Raw genomic sequence first — 24816 nt, 5'->3', positions numbered from 1 at the left:
TTATTATCTGGGACATACACAGCAGGAAAATGTGCCCGTGAGCAGCATTCAGAACCTCCATCCAACATCCCGAGTTCTCTGGGACTGCCATGCCCATAGGGGAGGTGAGGGACAGGAAGATGGGAATCTTCCAAAGCCGATTGAGTCTGGGTTGCAGAGTCAGAAATGGTCTACCTAACTCTTCGCCCACTACTGATTGCCAAGCTGGCTGTTAGGAATGCAGGGAGGGCAGGGTAGGGTGGGGTGCTGTTTGTTGGCCAAGATAACACCCCATGTGGAGAAGGCAGGGCTCCCAGCTGATTTTTCACAAACACCATACAATTCTGCTGATACCTTAATACTAACTCAGATTCTGTTTGCGTCATGAGTAAGCAAGGGTAATGTCTTTGATAGAACTTAAGTAAAGAGGAAAGCCTGTTTCTGGTTCTCAATCTCCCTAATGCTGTGACCATATAATACATTTCCTGACGTGGTGATGACCCCCAAACATAAATCTATTTTTATTGCTACTTCATAACTCTAATTCTGCCACTGTTATAATCATGTTTTCTCATGGTCTTAGGCAACCCCTGTGAAAGGTCATTTGACCCCCCCAAAAGGTTTGCGACCCACAGATTGAAAACCACTGTTCCAAAGCAAAATGCCCATGCCTGGATGAGGCATACGACTCATGCCTTTCTGCCCACTCACTGTGAACAGGACAGTGTATGAGCATGCCAGGAATGGTTCATCCGGCTGATGTTGACTTTTCCAAGTCTTTGTCTTGGGGAGGTATGTATTTCAATGACACAGATAAGAACAGATCAGAGCCCCAATTCAGACAGGTTTTATTCCACTCAAAGTCTGCCTTTACCAAAAACAAAAACAAACTCTATCCCAACATTAAAGGAGAAAGCCATCAGTTCGAAAGGGACCAGGTTACCTTTCAATATTCTATTCAGTAAGAGAGGTAGCAAATGTATTTAGCTGGCATATGGCTTGCCCTGTATGCCAAGAACATTGGAATCAATTCCCAGCACCACATGAACTAGGCACAATGGCATATACTTATAATTGCAGCACCAGAGAAGCGACTCAAGGTTATCCTAAGATACATATAGCAAATTCAAAGTCAGCCTAGAAAGTGAAGAAGAGAGGGAGGGAGGAAAGGAGGGAAAGAAGAAGGAGAGACAGACACAGAGAGAGACAAATACAGAGAAAGAGTAGGGAGGGGAGAGAAAATCAAAAGGATAAAAGCTATATGTGTCTTCCCTGATTTCCTCCCACAAGCCAGGTTGCTGTCCCTAATGCTGCCCCCCTACTTACTATCCACCCTAGAAAGGTATCTGAATGTACCTAGAGCCATCCCTTTTCACTCAAAAGCTGTGGCTTCTGAAGAGGGAACGACCGTCTGGGAAAAAAAGAGAATCTCCGTGTGTTACAATAAACTAGCCTGTGTGCTGAGACACAGTTCAGCATCCATGCAGCATTCTGCTTCAAGGCAAGTGAGGTTCAGGACTGTAACCCAGGTTTCCACAGTAAAGCTTTCCCTGCACAGAGGAGTCCCTGGAGTGAGGGAGAGCCTACCTCCCTTCCCCACTGGGAATGTCCATGTTAAAGAACAGCTTATCCACTTCCCCCTTCCCCCCACTCCTAGGAGCCTACTGCACAGGCGTTCCCATAGCATATGGAATAAAATGTTGACCCAATTAATCTTGAACTGCAGCCAGCATCTCTGGCTCCAAGGTGCCTCGATCGCAGGAGAGCCACTGGGAAGCCAGCACTGTCCTGTAGTTCCTCTCTACACTCATGGGATGGCTTGCTAGCTTTTAGGCTATATATATAGTGATGGAAGACCCCAAGGCAGGTAGCTTTCCCACAATCCCACCTGTCAGAGCACCAATCAAGGCACACAAACCATATTACAGGGACACATATGAATCTGGGAAGTATGAGACATTTGATGGTGGCAGAATAGAAGCAAGTCTTTCCCATCAGCTGACGAAACCCCAGACTTCCTGGAGACTCTAATCACAGAGCTCGGGGCAAATCGATTTGATTATAAATTCAAACCAGTGGCAATTTTCTTCTTCTTAGTAGTAAATACTGGCATGGTCTGTTAATTCTCCCAACCCACGTGAGCATGTCTCTATACACAAGGACTTACATGGTAGATATACACCTGGACATACAAGCACACACCCACACTATTACAACTTTACAATCAGGACTCTATCAACATGATCAAAGAAGGCCTTTGGGGACTGCTGGTACCCCAAATTGATCCTTTTCTGGGAGTTTCTCTGAAAGGGTTTACACTTACAAAGTCCTGCTGACAGGATGCTTAAGTGGAACAGTACAGTGGCATCATTGTGTCGTTCTCCACGGTCACTCTCAAATCAACATGGGAAAGATACTGTCCCTAAAGGCAATAAGCAACCACTTTTCTTTGTTTCTACCCAGCAAAACTTGGTAGGCCATTTTCTTTCACTTAACATTAGCTCCTATTTGTGGAGATATTAAACTGTCCTTATTATTATTATTTTAATGGTCACAGTGAGTGAGCATACACCATCATTTACTTGACTGTTTACCTATTGTTAGGTTCTTAGTAACTTCTATTTCTCACTCCTTCCGACTGATCTGAACTTTTTTTTTAAATCTATGCTGTTAATTTAAAACACTGCAGGGATGGATGGCATGGCATTGCTAATCTAAAGCTACGGGGTTTATATATTTACAACTCATACTTGATTATGGAATTTAATTCGAGAGAGTAACTAAGACATTTGTATTCCACACAACTCCCCAGCATCTAGATCTGCCCAAGCCAGGCAGGCCCAACCATGACTTGCCACTTTCCAAGCATTTCCCCCATGACATCCAACATAGGTTATGGGCTCTACTGCTCTAACAGTAAGGGACCAAAACCTCTAGGCCTTTGGGGTAACTTACCCAAGGAAGTCATTTTACAAACACTATTCAAGTCTCACAGTCAATTCAAATTTCAGAGCAAACCTTAGTTTGTACACCAATGACAGGCAAGTTCCAGGACCACTGGAGGTCTTCCATGACCCTCACCCAATACAGAATATTGGAATACCAGGACAGTGACTCATGTTTCAGATTCCCAATGCTTTATTATTGTGATTGTTGATGTTGTTATTAAGAAAGGGGCTTACTAAGCATCACCTGCTAGCCCAGAACTTGTTTTGTAGACCAAGCTGGTCTTAAACTTGCAGTGATCCTCCTCTCCCTGGCTCTTGGATTTGCAGGGACCTGCCACAGTGCCTGGCTGAGCTGATATTTTTTGAAGTCCACCATGGGTCATGCCAAGTGACAGATTTTTCTGCTTAGGGTAGTTCTTCGGTGAGTGTTATGCAAAGGGACTCAGGGTGCAGACCACCAGCTTCGCCCTTCGGAATCTCAACGTATAGTCAGAGCCTAGCAACAGAGCATCACCAGCAGGCAAGGGTATCCTGAGGGTCAGATGAGAAGATGGGAGGGAAAGGCACAGGCTGACATTTGTTAGCACAAAGAAGTGTAAACGTAGGGCCTAGACTTTAGAGAAATGGCTCAGCAGTTAAGCTTATGTACTGATCTTACAGATGACCCAAGTTTGAGTTTCAGCCTCAGTGACAGGCAGCTCCCGAAGTCCTCTAACTCCTGTTCCAGGGGGTTCCACTGCCTCTAACCATTTGGAGCATCGACACTCACATACGCATTCATGCAATTAAAAAAAAGACAACATAAATAAAATCTTCTAACCTGTCCAGCAGGCTCGAGGCTGGAGGGTCAACCCCTAAGACTGTCCTCTAAAAGGAAAGGACTTACTTACTATTTATCATTGTTTTCACTTAATAGGGGGAATTCTGTCTTACATACTTAGCAACTCTGTAAGGCACGAAGAGCTGAGAGTTTTGTTTTTTACTATTTTGCTTTTACCACCAGCAATTAATTCCCCTGATTTGTTTTATGAGTCTGACGGTCGGGTCTAGCACTCAGCAAACCAGCGGAGTGATGTAAGAAAATTATTTCAGTTCAGTTCCTGGCAAATCCTGATGATGAATAGTGAGGCAGGACAAACCTACTCAGACACACATTTTTCAGGACTGGCAGGGAAAAGGCTGAAAAATTACTAGTAAATTGCTTTTTGTAAAAATGCTCTCCCTTTCAAATTTTCCCTAGTATGAAGGTCTCCTTCAGCATGATGGCACAATACATTCTGCCACACCTAGATGGCAATCCAGCCAAAGAACAGACATGGAAAACAATGAGGGTTAGGATTGAATTTTCTTATTAAGTCCCCAGTTTCCAACACTCTTGCCCACAACGACTTCTGTTGAGTATGTGCCTTGTACCTATTGGGACAAGCATCCCTGACAGATAGCTATTATGTGGCCTGGCAGGTTTGCCCCCACCCCAGGCATAACGGCCCCCCCTCTAATATATGAGCTTTGAAATTAATGCATCATGCCTCTGGTCCACCCTGTTCCTATTCCCTCCTCTCTAAAACTGTCCCGATTACAGAGGCCCGCAGATATCCCCAGCACCTACCTGAAATCCTTGATTCTCAGGGCATAACTCTGGGACAGTGGCATTGAAGCCTTGGGCATTCATGGTTGGAATGACTAATGCAGGGTTGTCATGATGGTGAAGTTCACTTGGTGACATTGCTAGTTGTCACATCGGGAGGAAGATATGCTTCTCTTCTGTTTTCGAGAAGCCAGGGCTGCTGCTGGCTGAGGCTGCTGAGAGTTCTGCACTGTACAAAGCCCTTCCAGCATGAGCAGGTCATCTGTCTAACAGAAACCTAGAGCAGCTTCTGAGTAACTCTGGTCTAAAGAGAATCAGAGGCTGCAGAGATGGTTTTTAGGGTATCTCCAGATATAACTGCCCGTTAGTTTCCAGCATTATTATGAAGAATTAGTCATTGGACTTGTCTCTGAGTCTTCTGTGCTGGAAACATCTGCGGGGGCTTGTAAGGTGGCAAACACCAGTGTTGCACAGGTGTAACCCACTGCAGAACAGGTATCGGTCATGTGATACCCTTAAGTCATGGGCGTGGGTTCCGCCTCTTCCTCTCCCTCAGCAAGCCACTATGCCCACTGGCTTTGAGTCCTGGCTAGATTAATGGCAGAAGCATTGGAACTGTATGTTGGACATGTAGGTCTGTTAGAAACAGTGTGAACTCAGCATTTAGTGGGACAGGGCCTCCCTGGGCTTCCTCACTGGCTGTGTGAGCTCCGAACAAGTGCCACGCCATACCTCTGTGTCATGGGAAAGTTTACACAGCTGGAAGGAAAATTAAAATCTTTTGCATATTCCTGTCCTCACCTGCATTTGCCACTCCACAAATATCCCCCACTGCCATGGTATATCCCAAGAGTCTCATCCAGGTCTCTGGGCTAGGCTCTTGTCTACACGACCACCATGGCACCATCACCACCAGGACAGAGGCTCTGCTCCGGTGCACAGCCTGAGTTCTGCTTACCCTGGGCTGGATATCCGGTTTCTACTGACCTTGGCTCATCTGTGACTTTACATCCCTGAGCACTCAGGTTCTGACACCATAACCTCCCATATCCCCACACCCATCAAGCTGACAACCTTATCTTCAACTGTCCGGAGTCTGGCAGAAGCTGCTCTACAAACAGCAAGTTTAGCTCTGCTTTCTGTTTGCTCTTGCTTTGCCAAACCCAGAACCCTAGCCCTCATATACACTATGAAAAAACTATACCACAGAGCTTATTTTATTTTGAAACAAGAGTCCTTAAGCTGTCCTGACTGCCCTTGAACCCCCTCTGCAGCTCTGGGCCTTGAAACTGTGATCTTCCTGCCTCAGCCTCCTACGTAGCTGGAGTCAGAAGTTTGCACTGCCAGGACCAGCTTCATTGTATCCTCTAGCTTCAAGTGCAGCTCCCAAGAAAGTTCCTTCGTGTGCATTAAGCAGCTGCGAATCTGCTTATCTAATAAAGGGAAGGCACTTACCCTCCTGGTATTCCCCAGAGAATCATTGGCCACCTGCATCTCTTTAGCTGCATTTAATAGCTCAGCCCAAGATGAATCTTCATGATTAACACAAAGCTCCTGATTTTATTTTCTTTCAGCTTTTAAATGCTAGAACAAATACCATTGTTGTCCGCCGAGCCGCCCCCCCCGCACCCCCACCCCGGCCAGGGGTTGTGATCAAAACACAAAATTTGATTCTAGAATGAATAATTTATTTTTAAAGTAATTTCCAAATACCATTCTCCATGGAATCACAGAAAAGAGATGTATTGCTGTTTTTGTAGACTCAGGGAAACCCACAGTATGTTCATGACTGATGTTTCTGGAAGCTATACTCCCCACCATGACTTATCGCCAGAGATATCCCTATACAGGAGTATGGCTGGCTTAAAGTCCATGTTGACTGACCCCAGTTCCTGCCTCTCGTAAGGCCATCCCGTCTATGTATGTCTGTCTTCTCAGGACCTAGAATATTCAGTTAAGTCTTTAAAACTGTTGGATTCCAGTAATAGAGTAATCACGTCATATCCCCCCCCCCCACCAAAAAAATAGTAAAGATCCCAAACTAAACAAGTTGCATTTGGTAAAGCATCTGCCTACGGAGCAGAGACACGCATGTGAAAAGATAATTTGCAAATCTGACGAGGCAGAGTCATTGGGCTGCTTGATGAACACAGTAAAACAGGTTTGTCTAATGGGGAAACAAGCACTACTATCAAACAGAAACTGAGTGTATCCCACATGGAAAAGTAAGCAGGCTTTAATATTGAGAAGCATTTCATGCTGTGCCTGCCAGCAACTCCCCGCCTGTCTGATTTTCCTTAACATAAAGGCCGACCTCACCTGTTTAAAAATAATTAGGAAGCCGGCAGCTGTGATTTGGCTGGAAGTCCGTTCGGCCTCGTTTGCATGTGTGCTTCTGACCCACTGATGCCTCTCTGTTGCTGTCTCTGCATGCAGGCACCATGGTCAGCAAGGACACTGGCAGATGCATACTCACAACACCAGAGCAGGAAGTGGAGCCCGCCGCCTGCCTGGCCCTGGAGATGAGATACGCCCTGGACCCCAACAGGCAGATCAAAAAGCGTAACAAAGCCCTGCAGGTGCGCTTTAAGGATATCTGTGAGGCCCAGAATGAGCAGAGAGACACACAGTTGTCTTCGGGACCTCTGGGGGAGAAGCGAGAGGCCAAGGCTGTGTCCTGCAGGGTGGCATATCGTAAGTATATGACGGTGCCCGCACGCCGGTCCATTCCCAACGTCACCAAGAGCACCGGTGTTCAGACCTCACCGGACCTTCGCAAGTGTTACCAGACATTCCCGCTGGACCGCAAGAAAGGCAGTCTCAAAGGCCTGCCAGCTGCAGATACCTTCAAAAGCCAGAACAATGGGTTTCTAGCAGATTCAAAAGAGAAGAGCGAGGCAGGGCCCACGGAGGACCCTCGGCCTTGCAGTGCAGGAAGGATTCACAAGACCACAGCATTGGTTTTCCATTCCAACGAACACGTGAATGCGCTGGACCAGCCCTCTGGGGTCAACTGTGCGGAGCTCTGCAAGTCCCCGGATGTGCTCGGCTACCCTGAGGCTCTTTTGCAGAACTCTCGGCCTCCCTCTGAGGAGCCCATCCACCAGCTGCAGGGGAGAGCTAAGCCTGACAGGGGCACCCTGGACTCAGAGGAACCCACTCCACTCACCCATGGAAGGGTGTTTAAGACAGAGGTCGCCACTGTGTATCCACCTGCCAAAAGCACCAGGGCCCCTGAGCCTGGCTTGTCAAACTCTGCTGCTGCCAGCCAATGGTCTCTCTGCCCTACAGAGGAGGAGCAGAGGCGGGCCGCCCACCTCAATGGGCTGCAGGTATCCACAGGCTCGGCTGTGGCCTGCTCAACCCCGGTGCAGTGCCTGTCCCCAGAATGTAGCGAACAGCCCCTGCAGAACCAGCCTAGCCCCACAGCTGGGGTAGGGGATGAAGAACGCCAACAAATTGTGCCTCACACAGAAGTGGTAGACCTCAAGGCCCAGCTGCAGGTGATGGAGAACTTAATCAGCTCCAGCCAGGAGACCATCAAAGTGCTGCTGGGAGTTATTCAGGAGCTGGAGAAAGGAGAAGCCCATCGGGAAGGGTATGTATGTCCACTGTGTCTTATTCCCAGCCGGCTCACCACTTGCAGGCCCATCAGCCCCGATGTTCCATCCCTAAGAAGTCTAATGCCAGTGTTTTTGTGGGTGTCAGAGCAGCAGTCTAAAGAGCTAGCGAGCTACAAGGGTCACGGGTGTGTTGAAGGGCAGGCCTCCTGGCACACTCATCTCTGGCATTTGGTGGTTAGTATTTACCCATCTAGCCTTGGGTTTCAATCTCTCTCTGTCTATTCAGGGAGTTGATGGGTCTTCCTTACGATCTTTTCAGATAGATGTTTCTGATCTTGATGAGTTGTAATGTGCTTGCTAGTTCAAAATATCTACATAAGAAGCCACTTGCCTCTTAGGAGTCCCACTATAGAAGGGAATATTAGAACAAATCAGACAGCATCAGGAAAAAGGGATGCTAGTGACTGATAAATGATGTCACTGGGATGGGCATTCTGGACCAAAAAAGGTCTCGTGTAAGAGACAGCCTTTGGTTTTCATTTTTCCCCCTGGAGCACACAGAGGCAGAGCCCCTCTGTAGATAAAGCCCTATCTACAGGAGTAGCCCACCCATGAGTTGTTCTGGATGTCCATTTGAACTACAACCCAGTCCAAAAATCAACAAGGGCTTGTTGGACTTGACCAGTTGCTGATTGTCTAAGCTAGAAAACACATCTCCCCCAGTCCTCACCATAGGCAAGGCTAACAGAGCTGGTTCTATGTATCTTCAAACAGTGCCCGTGGCTTACCAACTTTTTCTGATTGGCCACACCTTCTCTTTTACAGCCCGTTGAAACGCCTGACCCACTCTATGTTCTCGAGGTTGGATGTGAGGCTGTGTTATCTTGTCTATGTAGCTGGTCCCCTTTATTCTGTGGGTGAAGTGAGCTTCGAGCGGTGTGACAAGTGGAAACCAAGTAATACATTGCCACTGCGGCAGAACTCACTGGGCTCGGATGATTGCTGTGGTTGAATTAGACAAGGTTTGCTTACTGCAAGCAGTGGAGAAGAAATAGCCTCTGCCTTCCAGGGCAGGAGTGAAAGCTAATGCATTGGTTTCAATAGCAAGACACAGAGGTCAACAGGAACCAATCCTGGTCTTTAATACAGCCTTTAATAACTGGAGTCAGACAGTAACATAAAAGGATGTCACCAACACCAGGTAGAAAACGCTGAACTGGATGATGTCTGCCAGTGTCTAGTGATGGTCTCACTAATTAATGGATTTGCATAGGAGAAAGAGGGTCTGAGGAACACTTAGGGTCCCATATTTGAATCCGGTTATAAATGCAACCCCACAGGCAGAGCACAAAGGCTGCTACTCAACACTGCCCTGGAAACCCTGGGGATTCTTTGTTGAGCAGAGTGGCTGACAGCCACCTGTGCTTAATGAAACTCATAAACTCAAGTTAATTGTGGTTAGTTACACTTGACCATTCATTTCCCCAGTCACACTGGCCAGGATGTAAGAGGTTGGTAGTGTCAGTCAAAAGACAGAGAAAAGGTCTCCTGTCACAGAAAGCCTTCCACTCCGCTATCTCAAAGCTTGCCCAGGGCCCTAGCCAACTTACGGTTTGGCACCTTAAATCAAGGCCAATTACTGTAGCTCTCTCCCTCACCTTTAAAATCTCTGCTTGGATCTTCATCCATACAGGACAAGCTCAGTTTCTTAACTCAGGTTCACAGTGTGGTAGCTCCTCACATCAGGTTCTAGAACACTCAATCCCATACACCTCAGGGAACTGACTGGTAAACGTAACAGGAGTCAAGAATCAAGTAGGTTCAAAATCTAAGGCCACTATGCCCATTCTAGGATCAAGATCATTAATTTATCTAATACTCAGAGTTCCCACTGCCCTTGTCCATGTGGGGATCACAGAGGGAAGCAGCCTCTAGGGGACAAAGCAGAAGCTGTGAGATGGAGGTTCCAAGGCATCTCCAGAGATTGAAGGGCCAGCCATAGTCAGTTCCACACTGTGACACCTACACAGCTCTGGGGAAGGGTAGTATCTGCCCATTTCCCTGGTGTAAATACCGCCTTCCCAGGCAATTGCATCAGCCCCCAAATCCTGAAATTAAAAGTGCCTGCTGCTCTGATCATCCAAGCCAACCCTTGAATGATGCCCCTGTGGTCCTGAGGAAAGAAGAAAAAGTTCTCAGGACCTGAAGATTTATGTATATCACGGAGGCGAGGGATGATGGTGTTGGCTGTATCTCAGGTTAAAACAACAGGAAGTACATCCTGCTCTATGCTGGTTAAACTTTGATGCATGAGAAGATTATTATATTTTATTTATTTTTCTCTGTGTGTGTTTGGGGCAGAAAGGACAACCTGCAGCAATCACTTCGGTCTTTCCAGCCCCATGGCTCATGGAGACAGAAGTCATTGACTGGGCTTGGTGGCAGGTGCCTTTTCCCACCAAGCCATCTTGCCATTCGTATAGATGTCTCATTACTTTCTGCGAAATGACAAATAATTAAAGAATTTTAAAATACCCAAAGACGTCCCTAGGATATAGTCTCAAACCAACGGCTCACTGACAGTAAAAGATGCTTCCAAAGCAACGGGCTAGTGTCAAGGCTTCTACTAGCTGACCATGCCCAGTAAAGCACAGAGTGGTTCTGGATAAAAAAGTCACCAGTACCAAGAAGGATCTCCTAATGGAAGTGGGCCCAGAGGGGCTATCACTGAATCTATGTGACATGTCGTATAGCCATATTCCTATAATGTTTTCTGGGATAGAACTGAGCCTTTGACAGTCATACACCGTCTCTTGTATTAATGTAAGGGGAAAGCGAAGATCTTGGAGCCTGACCAGCAGCCTCTACATATGGTGGACTGTACTTAATGTGTGATATCTTCGATGGGGTTTTTCATTATCTAGTGGCTCTTTCTCTGTGGAGGGACGTGTACATCACCAGACAGCTGCCGTGAGTCCCTTCCGAGTTGTTCTTCCTGTGAGACGCTCCTATTAATCTCACTTGCTCCTATGCTTGAGCAGAGAAAGGTCTCTTCATTGGTAACCGAGCTTCAGTGGGTCCTCATCAAGTAGGAGTGGCAGAGGCTTAGGTAAGGTCTGTAGGAAGCCCCTGCCCATCAGAGCACACAGGGGGGACAGGATGAAAGAGTAGACCTATGGACAGCATTCGAAAGGACGCCTTCTGTAAGGAAATGGTTGTGCCAAGATTTCCTCACAATCATGATTTTCAGTCCCCCGTAAAACATTTGGGCAATTCACGCAAATCACTGTGCTTTATGCGGCACAGGCTGCATTTGCTCACCCGGCTGGCAGGAATGCCAAGAGCTACCCTGCCTATTTCAGTGTTCTCAGTGTTCTCCTGGCCTCTCCTCAGGAAGTGCTAGGTCACACAGGCTACCTGCATGCCTGATGCTTTTGTTAAAGGTTGAGAACAGGGCAAGCGGGATATGGAAACCCAACCAGTTCTTGAAACAGTGGAAATTCCCTGTAGCCACTCTGGGCTTCCTGAGCTGGACAGTCACTGACCAGCTGCCTGAAGGGCCTCAATGCCCAGGACACTGCAGCATCAGCAGCGCCCTGTGAGGAGACAGCTCTGCTGGCCTCAAAGCTTACCCATCCCAGACACTCTAGAGCAGTGGTTCTCAGTCTTCCTAATGTTGTAACCCTTAACACATGTGTGGTGATCTCAAACCATAAAACTGTTTTTGTTGCTACTTCATTACTATGATTTTGCTGCTGTTATGAACTCTAACTGATATGCAGAATATCTGATATGCATTTGACACCCTCCCCCAAGGAGCACGACCTGCCAGGTTGCTGGTTGAGAACCACTTGATCCAGAAAATTAATATATTCACTCCTAAAAGCCCAACAATACCTTCCAAGTCAGAGAAGACCAGAAACGCATGGGAGAAACTATATTAACCACAAGGCCAAGACCAGACATTCACCAGACCACAGCTTCTTCACTGACAGGTCACCCCAAGCCAGTGAGGGGCACCCAGGGCATGCCAGGCCTTGAAACACAGATGATAATAATAGAAATAGTAAGTAGAAATAATAATAGAAAAGCAGACATGAAGCATGGGACCTCTATGTCTATATTGAGTCAGAAAACATGTGAGACCAAGCTTAAAAGAAGACTTAAGCTAAGCTGTCTGAGAAAAGGTCCTAATTCCTAGGCAAGGCAACAGTTCCCTGTCAGTGGTGTATACTTCAGCCAGGTAACAGGTGGCTTCTTTGTGGTCTGAGACCCAGTTCTCCCTATTTGGGGCACACAGTGGTTTAACTAACAATTTATTTTATTTAAAAATAAACTACACACACACAAGTTCAGGGTTTTAGTGAAGACAGCATGCTTTCAAGACTTGGGAGATTAAATAACTGAGTTAGCACACCTTATACGGCAACCTGTACCAGTGTTTCCTCGAATGTATTTATTCTGTTAACATACAAAACTGGAAGTCGCAACCATGTAAGAAAGAGTCCCGTGCAGACAAATAGGTGGGAGGTGAGGACTCCACTCCTAGAGGTGACCTGTGACACTGGAGGACCTCAGAATCCCTTCCCATGGAGCAGAGCCAGCAATCATTGGGAGGTTCAGGGGCAGATTATCAGCTTTGGGATGCATAGCCAGATGATCCCCATTCCGTCTTTATCCTAAAAGCAGCGACAGGCAATCCAAATATTAACAGTCATGGTTGTGTGGCAACGAACATTTACACAGAGGGTTAGACCAGAGACCACAGGGGTGACTTAGATGGATAGGTGTTGGGACTACATCAGTTGATGAGCTAAAACTCAGTCACATACAGGAGACGTGTAGTTCATTCACACAACCAGAGGGTTTCTACTAAGCAAACTCTCAGTGCTGGATGCCAAATAAGGTCCACCTTTGAGAAGTACATCATTGACTGCATTCAGTTTGTTCACAGATATGCTTTACTTTCCCCCAGCATGTATGACCGTCACACAATCCCTAGCTTTGGAATTGTGTGTGTATGAGTGTGTAACACAGAACTGTCAATTGCATGGCAGCATCCTTATAGACATAAGAAAGCTGCCCCACCCTTATGGGAATAAAAGGCTATTTGTTTTCATTGATCTGTTGATGCCGGGTAGATAGAACAGTACACAGGTTCTTTATCCCATCCTCATATTGACAGGACACTCAGAATCAGGCATTTCAGAACCTGTGAGGAGATGAGAAGCCTCCTGGAATTGTCTCTGATTACCCAGGCCCAAAGGGAATAAATGCTGTGTCACAATACCAGAAAAAGTGGAAAGGGACAGTTTACTTATTCAGGTTTATAGAGCAAGAGGATGCCAGGGGATTAGTACACCCCAGGGGATCTGTATACCCTGGTGGCAGTGGTGGCAGAGACCTGATTGATCATAAAACTTTCCCACTGCATCTAAGTTCCTGACTCCCAGGTCCTCCTTCTGGAGTTCAGGCAAAGCTGGGTCCAGTCAGGTGATGTCATCCCACCCAGGCTCTACACTGCCTGTTGGATGAAGAGGCGTTCCTACCAGAATTGACCCACTACATTAAGATCAAGGTCTTGAACCTGGTTAGCTGGGAAAGGTCTCAGAGGTGGAAGGGCTGAGGGCACAGTGTTTGACAGCCTTCCCCAGTGACCATGATCCTAAGAGCTACTCTTGTGGATTCTGCAAGTCTGAATGGTGTCTTCCTCAGCTCTGGCAAGATGTTCCACAGGCAAGCAGGGCACAGTGAGCAGTGAGAGAAGGCTTTGCTAAGCTCCAAATCAGAGGCAGAAAGGGCCTTAATTCTGCCAAATGCTCTCCTGTCTCTTCAGGTACTCTATTTGCAGGGGATGGAAATGTCAGCACTCCGTTTTCTAATGTTCTTGAGGAATCTGTCCAGGTGGCTCTCTGTACAGTTATTGTAACCCAAAACATTTTAAAGCAGTATAGTCAGCGGAGAGAGGTCAGCATCCACTGCACTTAACCCACCCCCTCAGGAAATGGGCTTCATCGAGACAGCAAAGCTGAAGGACCACAGCTCTGCTGAGCAGAGATACTCACACTGACATGGCCTCCTCTTGCTACTCAATAGAGTCTCCAACCTGCTGGACCTCTGCCTCTGCCTTTGTAACTGAGACCTCTAAATGCCTTATAGCCCGCATACCTACCTACTCAGGGGATTTAAGAATTAAAAGAAACTTGGAAGACAGGTGTGGTGGTATACACCTCTAAGCTCAGCACATGGGAAGCTAGGGCAGAAGAATGGTGAGTTCAAGTCCAGTCTGTGCTACAAAGTAAGACTGTTGTTTCTGAAACACAGAAACCTATGGAAGATAGGAATCCCATACCCAGAGGTTGTGTGCCTGTAGCCCCTGCTTTCCTGTAAAGTTAGTTTCTCTGACAAATAACCTTGCAGGAATAAGTCACCAGGTCAAGGCGTGTAGGCTAGAACATATGGAGTGTGTCCTCTGGCTTTGATACATGGATCAGGGGGAGGGTGTTCACCTCTGGAGGGTGAACAAGGGCTGAAGATTACAGAATCGAGGCACTGGGCTTTAAACTTCACTTCTGGAAGGATTGGCACACTCACTCAGATCACAGGGAATTGAGATGAGTCAGGGCACTTGGACCTGTGTCCAGATCACCTGGCTTTGGCTTTCTGGATTTTTTTCTGTCTGGAAGAAGGCTCCTTTCTGCCCTAAGAACACGTTCTGCAGAAATATCTAGAAGTAGTACAACTTCAGCAGCCATCTTAAAATACTCATAAAAACTTACTGGGGAAAATTCCTGCCTACTGATCTGCCAACATAGAGAACAATCCCTTCTAAGGCCCCCTTCCTTCCCTCCTCTTGACCCTTCCCCAGTGCCTTTGCTCTCAGGTGCTGCAGGTGAAGGTGGGATTCTCTTAGAAGATTTTAGGGAAACTAATTTTTTCTATTATAGTACAAGGCTTTTATAGATGTGTGATAAAGTAGTCACATTCCCACATCCAAGTGTCTTGCTCAGTTTTGTGACTTTTGAAGTGACAGTGCATGCCAGGGCCTTCCCAGTGTGTGCATTCATCTAATTCCCAGGGTCCCGGGGAGCCGCCTTTCACACTCATGTTTAGATAGCGTTGTAAATAGGAATCTGAAGTTCTTGGAAATGATAAGTTCTTCCCTTCTTAATATTTAAAAAAAATAAAGCTAAATATATTTGTAAGTGTATAAAACACATTTGTCATTCTTGCTCTGGGCTTCGTGTAGGTATCCTATATACCTGAAAATGGAATTTAAATAATCTTCCTGAGCAGAGTGCCAAAATAGCTTTGAAATATCTCCCCAGACTTTCAAGTTGGCCAGTGAATAGAAACCTCACCACTGAGCCACTAGGCAACTCCGAAACCCCGTTTGCAGATAAAATGAGCAATGCAAGGCATGACATGAACATTTATGAAATTTATGGATTTGTGTTCCAGAATTCAGATTAAAAAAAGGAAGAAGAAATGTGAGTTCTGGTTTTCAAATACTTTTTCAAACCTCATGCAGTTTCTGTTAAGCAATGCAGAAATGTCCTACACTCTACTTTCCGCTGGGTCTGAGGCAAAGTCCCATGGGAGAGAGGCCGCCCAGGTAGAGCCCCTCTGAGCTCAGTACCTCAGAAGCAGCTACTTGGAGCAACCTACAATACACACAGCATTTCTGAGCCTTCCCAGAGCAATCTGAGGTAAATGATCTCCAGCAGAGAGCGAGCTGAGGCTTGGGTGTACTGCAGAGGCTCTTCAGGGTCAAGAGAGAGGGAGAGTCTGAGTTCACAGGTAGGTGGTATGAGACTTTGCAGGTCCCTGAAACTGGAGACACAGCAGGTCTGCACATGGAAGGAGGAAAGGAGATATTTCTCAGGCTACTGCAGCTCTAGGTTCTGCTATGATTGAAGGGGCTGCAGAAACTCTGCTTCTGTCTCCCTCTACTCTTGGCTCACACAAAATGAATTCAATCTCTGGGGAAAGGAGACTTTCAGGGCTAGAGGCAGCATAGACCACCATTCCCATACAACGGATATTCTTAACGATTCATCCTGACCAGGAGTAATGCCCTTGGTGTGATCACTGCAGAAAAATCAAGACCATTTATCTCTTAAGTGCAGGGACCTGGGAAACAAGAGAAAGCTGCCCGGGGGAATCAGCTCATCACATGAGCAGCTCACGGAATACCTACCCAACAGCCAGGCACTGACTTCCTCAAACTGATTCAAATTAGAGCAATGTGTGAACAATAAATCAAAACAAACTTTTCAGTGCAACATAAAAACAACAAACAGAAGCAGATTGAACAATAAAGCAGAAGGCTCTAATACAATGTAAAATAAACACTGAATTTATCCTAAAGCCCAGAGGGGACTCACTGTGGAGTTTGGCTGGCCTGGAACTTTTTCTATAGGCCAAGCAGACAGAGCCACCAACCTTTGCCTCTCAAGTGCTATCATTAAAGCTGTGTGCACCTCATTCTAGCTGGGATAAAATCTCTTAGATCAACATCAAGAGGTATGCGATAGATTGTATCCCCAGTTGAGTCTCAAAGTGGACAGAAAGGATTTCTACCAATCACCTTACCAAGATATAAAAATACATTAAAGGGCTTGTTTTTACTTTATGCACTTGCATGCTTTGCCTACATCTTTGTTCATGACATGCATGCAGTGTGCATGGCATACATGCAGTGTTCAGAAGGCATACAGTACATATCAAAGCAAGAAGAAAATGTCAGATGCCCTGGAACTGGACTTACAGATAGTTGTGAGCTGCCATGTGGGTGCTGGGAATTGAACTCAGGTCCCCTGCAAGTGCATCAAGCGTTCGTAATCACTGAGCCATCTCTCCGGCCTCGGCTAGTTAGATTTTAATCTTCAGCAAGGAGAGTTCAGGTACATTTGTTTCTCAAAAGAATGCAAGATCAGCTTTGAAAAACCACCCAAGCTTCAAGAAGCAAAAAGCCTCAGTTAAAACTGTTAACTAAGCTAATCTAAATACATCAAAAGAATCTATAAATAAAAGATAAAAGCCCTTGTGGGTATTTATCATCAAGACCTGCAAGTGCACAGTCACACTTTCAAAGTGAAACCTCCATACATTACCACATGCTTGACTGATAGGACTCAAGTGGAGAGAAATGGCAGCCAGAAGGGAAAATCCATCATAGTGCCATAAACTCACATCCTAATTTTTATTCCCTTTGTGTAGCCGGTACCACCAAAAAAATTCATTTTCATTAATTTTCAATAAACTATGGCTTAAGCATTAGCTCTCCTTTCGGAACACAAATTAATCAAGCCTGCCTCTGCTCAGCCCTAGAAAGCCATCTTTCTTATTATTAATAGATATTTCTGGTGCCTTCTGGGGCAAGTGGCTTGTTTGTATCACTATTGTCATTATTTTGCAACTAGGCATCTCCTCAGCTGCATAAGTACATTAAAGACAATGCAAGCTACGCACATTAACAGTAAAAGTTGGAAGTCCACAAAGAGCCTCACCAGAGTGAGAGGGTCACCACATCTGGGGCCATGGTAAGCTGGTAACAGTTTGTCTGGCACTGCTGCCTACAGAAAACCATGGAGTTCATGAGGGTAGTTCTCACGGAGGGGTGCTTTTACCCTGATTGCTTGTGTGTTAAATGAGTGACCTTTCCCAGGCGTGTGAGGAGGGCAGCGTAGGGGACAAGTGCTAAGCCATATTTTCCATTTGCATATTTTCCATTTGCTCATGCATCCATTCATCTGGTCATCGTTCAAAACATACTTCTTGGCCATTCACTATAGCACCAACATGGGCCACACACTGCAAGTTCACCAGATCCTTGCCTACATTCTGGTGTGAACAGATAAGGCAAACTGTCCATTAGCATAGAGGCAATTGGTGTAGTGAAGTTTAACATGGGGGAGAGGGGAGAGGCAGATGTTAGCTTTTTATTAGGAAAAAGACAGGCAGAGGCTACATCCAAGTTCTTCTGATCAGAGGAGGGCACATGCTAGACATCACTTGGACAAAGAAAGGAAGGAAGCTACCATGTTGATACTGAATGCTAGAGGCCCTGGCAGGGAAAGCTAGTGGAGGGCAGACAAGAGGTCAGCAAAGGGCTCCCAACAAGCAGGATAGTCCTCCAGAGCTCTTGACACCAGACAGGCAACTGCATAGGTGCCAACTGTCACCCCACTTCCAAACCAAGGGGGTAGGAATGAGTACCTCAAATTGTTTTGCCAATAGTGGATATGACTGTGATGTGTCTAGTCTCAGTGTTTACCCTTAACAACCTACTTTGATTAGAGACCCAGGCCCAGCAAGGGTCATACAACTGCAAAGCCTGACTCAGCTGAGAGGCAGCGACTGGGGAAAGAAACCTAGTCGAACCATTAACTAAGAAGGTTCGCCTTACTTTGGATTATTAATACATGATTGTGGAGTTGTTCATGAAAACCAACTTTTAAGCTTCTTTTTTTTTTTTTTTTTTGGTTCTTTTTTTCGGAGCTGGGGACCAAACCCAGGGCCTTGCGCTTCCTAGGTAAGCGCTCTACCACTGAGCTAAATCCCCAGCCCCTTAAGCTTCTTTTTAAGAAGCTTAAAACAATGGGCAAAGTGCTTGTGGTGCAAGCATGAAGACTTGAGCTCGAATTCCCAGCACACACAGTTGGGCACTGATTTGGATGTGTAACACCAGTGCTGAAGGGCAAGAGTGCAAAGAAAGGGGAAATCCCTGCTCCCTAGCCAGCCATTGAGCTACAGCTTCAGTGAGGGACCCTCTCTCACAATATAAGGTTGGTAGTAGTGGAGAAAGACACCTCTGTTCTCCCCACATGCATACATACATACATACATACATACATACATACACACACACACTACCCCAAGTCCCGTCCCCCACCAACACACACACACACACACACACACACACACACACACACACACACACACACACACACACATCCACACCACAAAGCCTTATTCTGATGCTCCCTAAATCCTGACATATAATAGCTTACATCTATGTAGGCTCCAGTGCTTACAACAGATGTAGATGTTTCTGTGGATATATTGGGAAAGTCTAAATTCACTTTAGCAACGGAAGAGCTGATACATAAACTAGGTACGCTTCCAGTACATGATCTGGCAAATTCCTAGTGAGGTTTCAGATGCAGAAACAAGCTGGGTCTGCTTCTAGGGAAGCTTCAGGACCTGTGAGGTTCCCTACAACATCCAACTCTGACTACTTTTGAAATTTAATTTCTTGCCAGTAGCAGAGGTATGGTGTGTTTCTAATTAATGTCACTTTGAAACTGTTATGTGGAAAAGCCCATTAAGATGCTGACACAAACGATGGCTTAGCTATCAAGAAGGGACAGCTGGGCAGGAATGCAAAAGGAAAAGAAAAAAAAATTGGCACCAGGTGAAAAAAGCCCAAAGAAAAAAGAGAGATCAAAATTAAGAGGATAAATTAGATAAGAACATAAATTATCACAGAGAACAGAGATGGTCTTTGCATTTTTGCAAGAAAAGCCATCTTTTGCTGAGGGCCATACCCACAGGACTAGGACACAGCCTTTGTGTTAATTCAGTGTGACAGTTCCAACACTCTATGTAACTAGTGTTTTGAAAAACTACACTTGGAGGGTCACCCCCAGAGTTAGCATCATGCCAATTGCTTTGGTTCAGTATTAGAAATGTGACCTTGCTGAAAATTAATACGCCATTTAAAAGACAAGGAATAAGCTACAAGGTCACTTGCGGTCCCTTGGACTGTGTAGAGTTTTGGGGGATGGACCCACAACACACAGCATACAAACACTGCCAAGAGAAAGATTCTCCTGAGTGCTGCAGTCAAACCAGACTCAATACAAAGACTGGTGCAGCCACTGAGGCAGGTGAGCCAGGGAGTTTTAAGTTGAGAACTTAAAACTACTCTGCTTTCTCTACCTTCCCTTTCTCTCTTTCATTCTGATCTGCTCCTTTTTATTTTACATGTATGGATGTTTTGCCTGCATGTATGTATGTACACTGTGTAAAGTGCCTGGTGCCTGTGGAGGTCAGAAGAGGGTGCCGGATCCCCTAGTACTGGACTTGGACAGTTGTAAGCTACAGTGTGGGAGCTAGAAACCAAATCTGGGTCCTCTCCAAGAACCTCAGCCCTCCTCTCCTCTTCCTCCCTTTTTGCTTTCTTGTCCCTACCTTCTTCTATTCCCCCTGCCCCCACCCCCACCTTCTTTGAACAGTCGAACTACATCTCCCATTTGTTTTTGAACTCCTAGACTTTGGTAGCTCCCCACCCCGTGACCACCACCACCAGTCTTTGCTTCCCTGGTAGCTGGAGTTCTAATCCTGGAGTTCTAATCCACATGGTCAATAATCCCTCACAGTGCAGCTGAGATTACTGTCACGAGTGCAAGGCCATGAGTTTGATTCTCCATACCATGAAAGCAAAAATATCTTGGGGAGTGGGGTGGGAGGGGAGTATGTAGGCATCACTGTGACTATAGGAACAACAGAACTCAGTCAAAAAAAAAATAATGCCAACATTACAGTCAACACCAGAAAGCAACTTCTCATTCCCATTTTTCTGTGAGATCTTAGAACTTTGTTGGACACTGCTGCTCATAAAAGCACAGGGAGAGAGTGACCTCATGCTGGACTTCCCCTCCCTGCCTCCTCCCTCCTGCTGTTCTTCTAGGTCCTCCTCCTCTTCTTCCTCCTCTTTCCCTTTCCCTCTCCTTTCTTCCCTCATCCTCTTCTTCCCTTTTCCACCTCCTCCTTCTCTCCAACCTCTTGTTCTTCTTCACTCCTCCCCTTTTCCTTCTTCCCTGCCCCTCCCCTTCTATATTTTATCCAAACTCCACTCCTCCTCCCTCCCCCTCTCCTCTGTTTTATCCCTTCTGATCTTCTACCCAAACAAATAGTGCTTGGCTTTTGCATTATCTTGTTTTTACTCAAGAACTGTGTGTCCAGTCTCTTTGGATCCTGCAGGCTGTCAGAGACAGCAAGCAGCTTGGTTGGGGATTAGAGCTCCCAGCAACCCTTCCCTGACACCTCTTAGACCCTTCATACCACCTAACTTCCCCTGATAAGTTGATGAGATGCAGACAGTCTCTCTCTCCCATCCCCTGGCCTATGGCATCTCTGGGGCAAGGACAGCATCTTGGTGGATCTCAGCTGAGGTTGGCAGCCATCCTTCTTCCTCTAGCATCACTATGGGGTGCTATAAAAACCACTGCAGCAGCTCAGCTCTGTGTCTCCCTTCTTTGTTTCTTTCATAATTTATCCCTGGTAAAAGGAAACACTGGAGAATCCCATACAGCAACTGTTAACGATGCTTTTCCACAAATACGCACTCCTACATATGAAAGGGGATACACTGGTAGAAAAACACATATTTATATGTTCAGAGACTTTTACTAACAAACAACTGAAGAACTGGAGCAAATTACTATCAAAGCATTCAGTAGCTAGACTAGAGTCCTGAACCGAATTCAAGGAATGCTGGCTGGCCACTTCAGTGAGGCATCCATCTCATTCTCTGGACCGGGACACCCTGAGATGCAGGCTGTACTCTGCAAGCCACACCCCCGGTGCCTTCTAACATGATGTAAAGCCTTGATGAGAAATACGGTTTCATATCAAAGGAGAAGTGACCGAATAACTGGTCTCCACCAGAAGGCCTTGTGGACTGAACTTGTCTAAATTCTGTTTATCTAGAATACCGAGTGCTTGTCCAGATTCCACTGAACTTAAATCATGTCTAGTTACCTAGACCTTCCCAGAGAGCCCGTTCTAACACAAAGATCTGTCTAAAGAGCATCATCATGATAAAGAAGTTCTGGGCAGCTGATTTCTGAGTTAGACTGGTATGCTAGAGCCAAGGGGAAAAGGTATACAGGGCTGGGGATGTGGATCAGTCATTAAAATACTTGCCTTGTAAGCATGAGAGTTCAGTCACCAGAAACCATGTGAAAAGCAGGGTTTATCGGCATGCTCTTATAATCCCAGTGATCATGAGATGGAAAGTAAGGACAGACAGATCCCCGGGAGCTCACAAATAGCCTAGTCTATTTGTTCCAGGCAAACAGGGATCCTGTTCTAAACAGAGAAAGGTGCCTGAGGCTTGAAACTCAGAGCTATTCCAGATGCATGCACTTCTACCCAGATAGCACGCACACACTCATGAATGAGGAAGGGCAAATAGGTGGACAGACGGGCTGTTCTTAGATTGTTCCTAAGAGCTGCTCTCTGGCCTGGGTGCTGTCCTTGGTGCTAGAGCCTATTTCCCTCAAGTCTAATAACATTTATTGTTAAGACTGAAAACTTACAGGTCACTACAGTGGGACAGCTAACCTGTCTTTACATAGGACAAATATGTTTGCCACTGGAGTCCAGAGGGTTCAACTTATGTGACTAGAACTATTCACAATTTATCCTTCCATTTCCTGTGGCATTTACTTCTGACTATATTGACTAGAGTCATATTATCCGAACAATCCAAGGGGACCAGGTATTAAATCGAGAATGAACTTACAACCAGGTATAAAGCCTGGATTCCTGAATGCAGCCAGGAAGAAAACTTTATATAAAGTCAGCACCTTCTCAGACTCCCTGGTTTGTATTTAGGCCACTACCTTAAGTGCTTACATCTGTGAACTTCTGATTCACCGCAGATCTGTGACTTATTGTCCCTGAAGAGGCTTCTTGCTATAGTAGTCTGAGGTCGGGCATTGCTCTTCTCAGTTACAATAGTGACACAGAGTGACAGTCCTTCCATGGCCTGATTTTATGGAAAAGGTTCCCAGGGCAGAGGGGAAAAGAAAGGACATTACTGATTACACTTGGTGTTCTCTGCCCTCAGGTAGAGCGAATCTGTTATGTCTGCATTTGCAGCATGGACCCAATTTACATATTGCAGCCCAGTTATTAGTGTAGCCTTAATATGATCAGTGAAGCCAAATCCTAGAGCTTGGAAGGTCCAAGATCAATTAGCATAGAGTACAACAAATCCTTTAGTTAAGAGTACTGTACTGAGAACACTCCTAGGGATCATGCCTTTGATGGATAAATTTTCCGTAGGGACAATGACTGACAAGAGCTGCTGGCAGGAACCCTGGGGTGAGTTAGCCACACAGCAAATGTCAGCATTTTACATTTCACCACAAGCTAATCCCTCTCTGACTTGTTTGATTCTTTTAAATGACAGCCACAGAAAGAATATTAAAGAAACGGTTGGAAACATTCAGAAGGGTCCCTCCAAGAGGGGTCCTGGTAGGTAATGAAGTCCTGAATGTAAGTCTCCAATAGGGAAAGCTGATGGGAAAATACCACTGAGAAAAGAGAAATGTGACTAGCCACCATTGGGAGGCCATCCAACCCTCCCTGGTGAACTCTACGTCTGCAGAGCACATCACAAGCACTTACCATCATCGCAAACAGCTTCTTGATAGTCATAGCCAAGCCTGATTCTGTAGGTACTTGCTAACTTGGGGTAGAAATGTGTGCTTTTTACAAGTGATTAGCATAGTCAGCTCAGGAGAGCTTAGGAAAGGACAGTTTCTTGCTAAAGCCTCCCACTATCCTGGCAGAGGGTCCTCTTGTGACTCTCTGGTGCCTGAAGCCTTTGTCCTGTCATTTTCAGATTCACTGACTATCCCAAGCTGCCAATTACATGTAGTAAAAACACAGGTCCCTAGATGGAGGCAATGCAGCACAGAGTATCAGAAGCCTGGGGTCTAAGAATAATGAGATCCTGGTCCTGGAGTGTGGCTGGATTCCCTTCCATAAAATGAGAAGAGAATAATTAATTGGCAGACTCTGGGCACTAATACAAGTGAGACTCTTGAAGCTTGGAGGTGACTAAGCAAAGATGAGAAGTGATGCGGAACAGGTGTGGTAGAGGTTGTAGTGAGGTCTGTGGCAGGAAGGTTCTAGGAGCTTGAAGTGTACCAATGGTGGTCCCCAGACAGTGGCTGCAGAACACAAGAGCCTTCTTTAAGAACCTAGAGTTTGGTTGTGGCTAGCACAAAAGGCTTCCTGGTAGGTGCACTGCCTGTCCATTGCTCATACCCATTAGGACAGCAGCCCTTGTGGGCAACCCGGTCTAGCAGATTGACAGAACATCAGAGTAGACAGACACTGTTAGGATGTCCAGCACAGATGCGGCCTCAAGTACAGTTTCTCACCTTATGGGGGTATGGTCAAGAACAAACTGAGGACCAAACTCAAGTGAGGAGACTAAAGAGTGGCTTTGTGCATACCCGAGAGGATGGACAAGAGCTCTGTATACACCCGAGAGTTTGGAGAAAGGCTCTGGCTAGGCTGGAACAACTAGGCAGGTATATCATTGGGGCTTGCCACTTGGGAGAAAGAGCTAAGAACAAGAAATTGTCAGACATGAGGAAGAGGCTGGAGAGCACATGAGGCCAGGTGGAAAGGTCAGATATGGGTGTCCAAGGGTGCTTAGTATAGCAGAGAGACCATCCAAACAATGTAATATCGTGATTCTAACTCTCAAATGCAGCTCATCATGGGAAATGCTTGACAACACTTTGGAGTAGAATATGGTCACTTGATTAACAAATAAACTACACCAAACTCAAATAAACTGAACTGAACTCAAAGCCATGCCTGTATTTACTGAGTCCACAGAGACAATGTCAGCACTGAGCAGTCGATGCTTCTGTCAGATGTTTACAGAACACAAAAAATAAATGAGGAAACAAATGTTATTTTC

General features: G+C 45.9%; 2 protein-coding genes across 6 annotated transcripts in view; one reads left to right on the top strand and one right to left on the bottom strand.

Moving 5' to 3' along the window:
• Dock1 (dedicator of cyto-kinesis 1) overlaps window positions 1–24816 on the bottom strand; it is a 516616-nt gene that overhangs the window by 242663 nt on the left and 249137 nt on the right. The gene's annotated exons all lie outside the window — the stretch shown is intronic.
• Insyn2a (inhibitory synaptic factor 2A) overlaps window positions 1–24816 on the top strand; it is a 55343-nt gene that overhangs the window by 12104 nt on the left and 18423 nt on the right. For 2 of the 4 annotated variants that reach the window (XM_039103907.2, NM_001143803.1), the window contains exon 2: window positions 6952–8113. In XM_039103907.2, the coding sequence (XP_038959835.1) occupies window positions 6957–8113 (1157 nt within the window). In that variant the 5' untranslated portion in view covers window positions 6952–6956. The other 2 variants (XM_063282543.1, XM_008759969.4) reach the window with 2 other exon arrangements.

This window comes from Rattus norvegicus, chromosome 1 (assembly GCF_036323735.1).
Source record: "Rattus norvegicus strain BN/NHsdMcwi chromosome 1, GRCr8, whole genome shotgun sequence".
NCBI lineage: Eukaryota > Metazoa > Chordata > Mammalia > Rodentia > Muridae > Rattus > Rattus norvegicus.
This window is presented reverse-complemented; position numbering and strand designations above follow the sequence as displayed.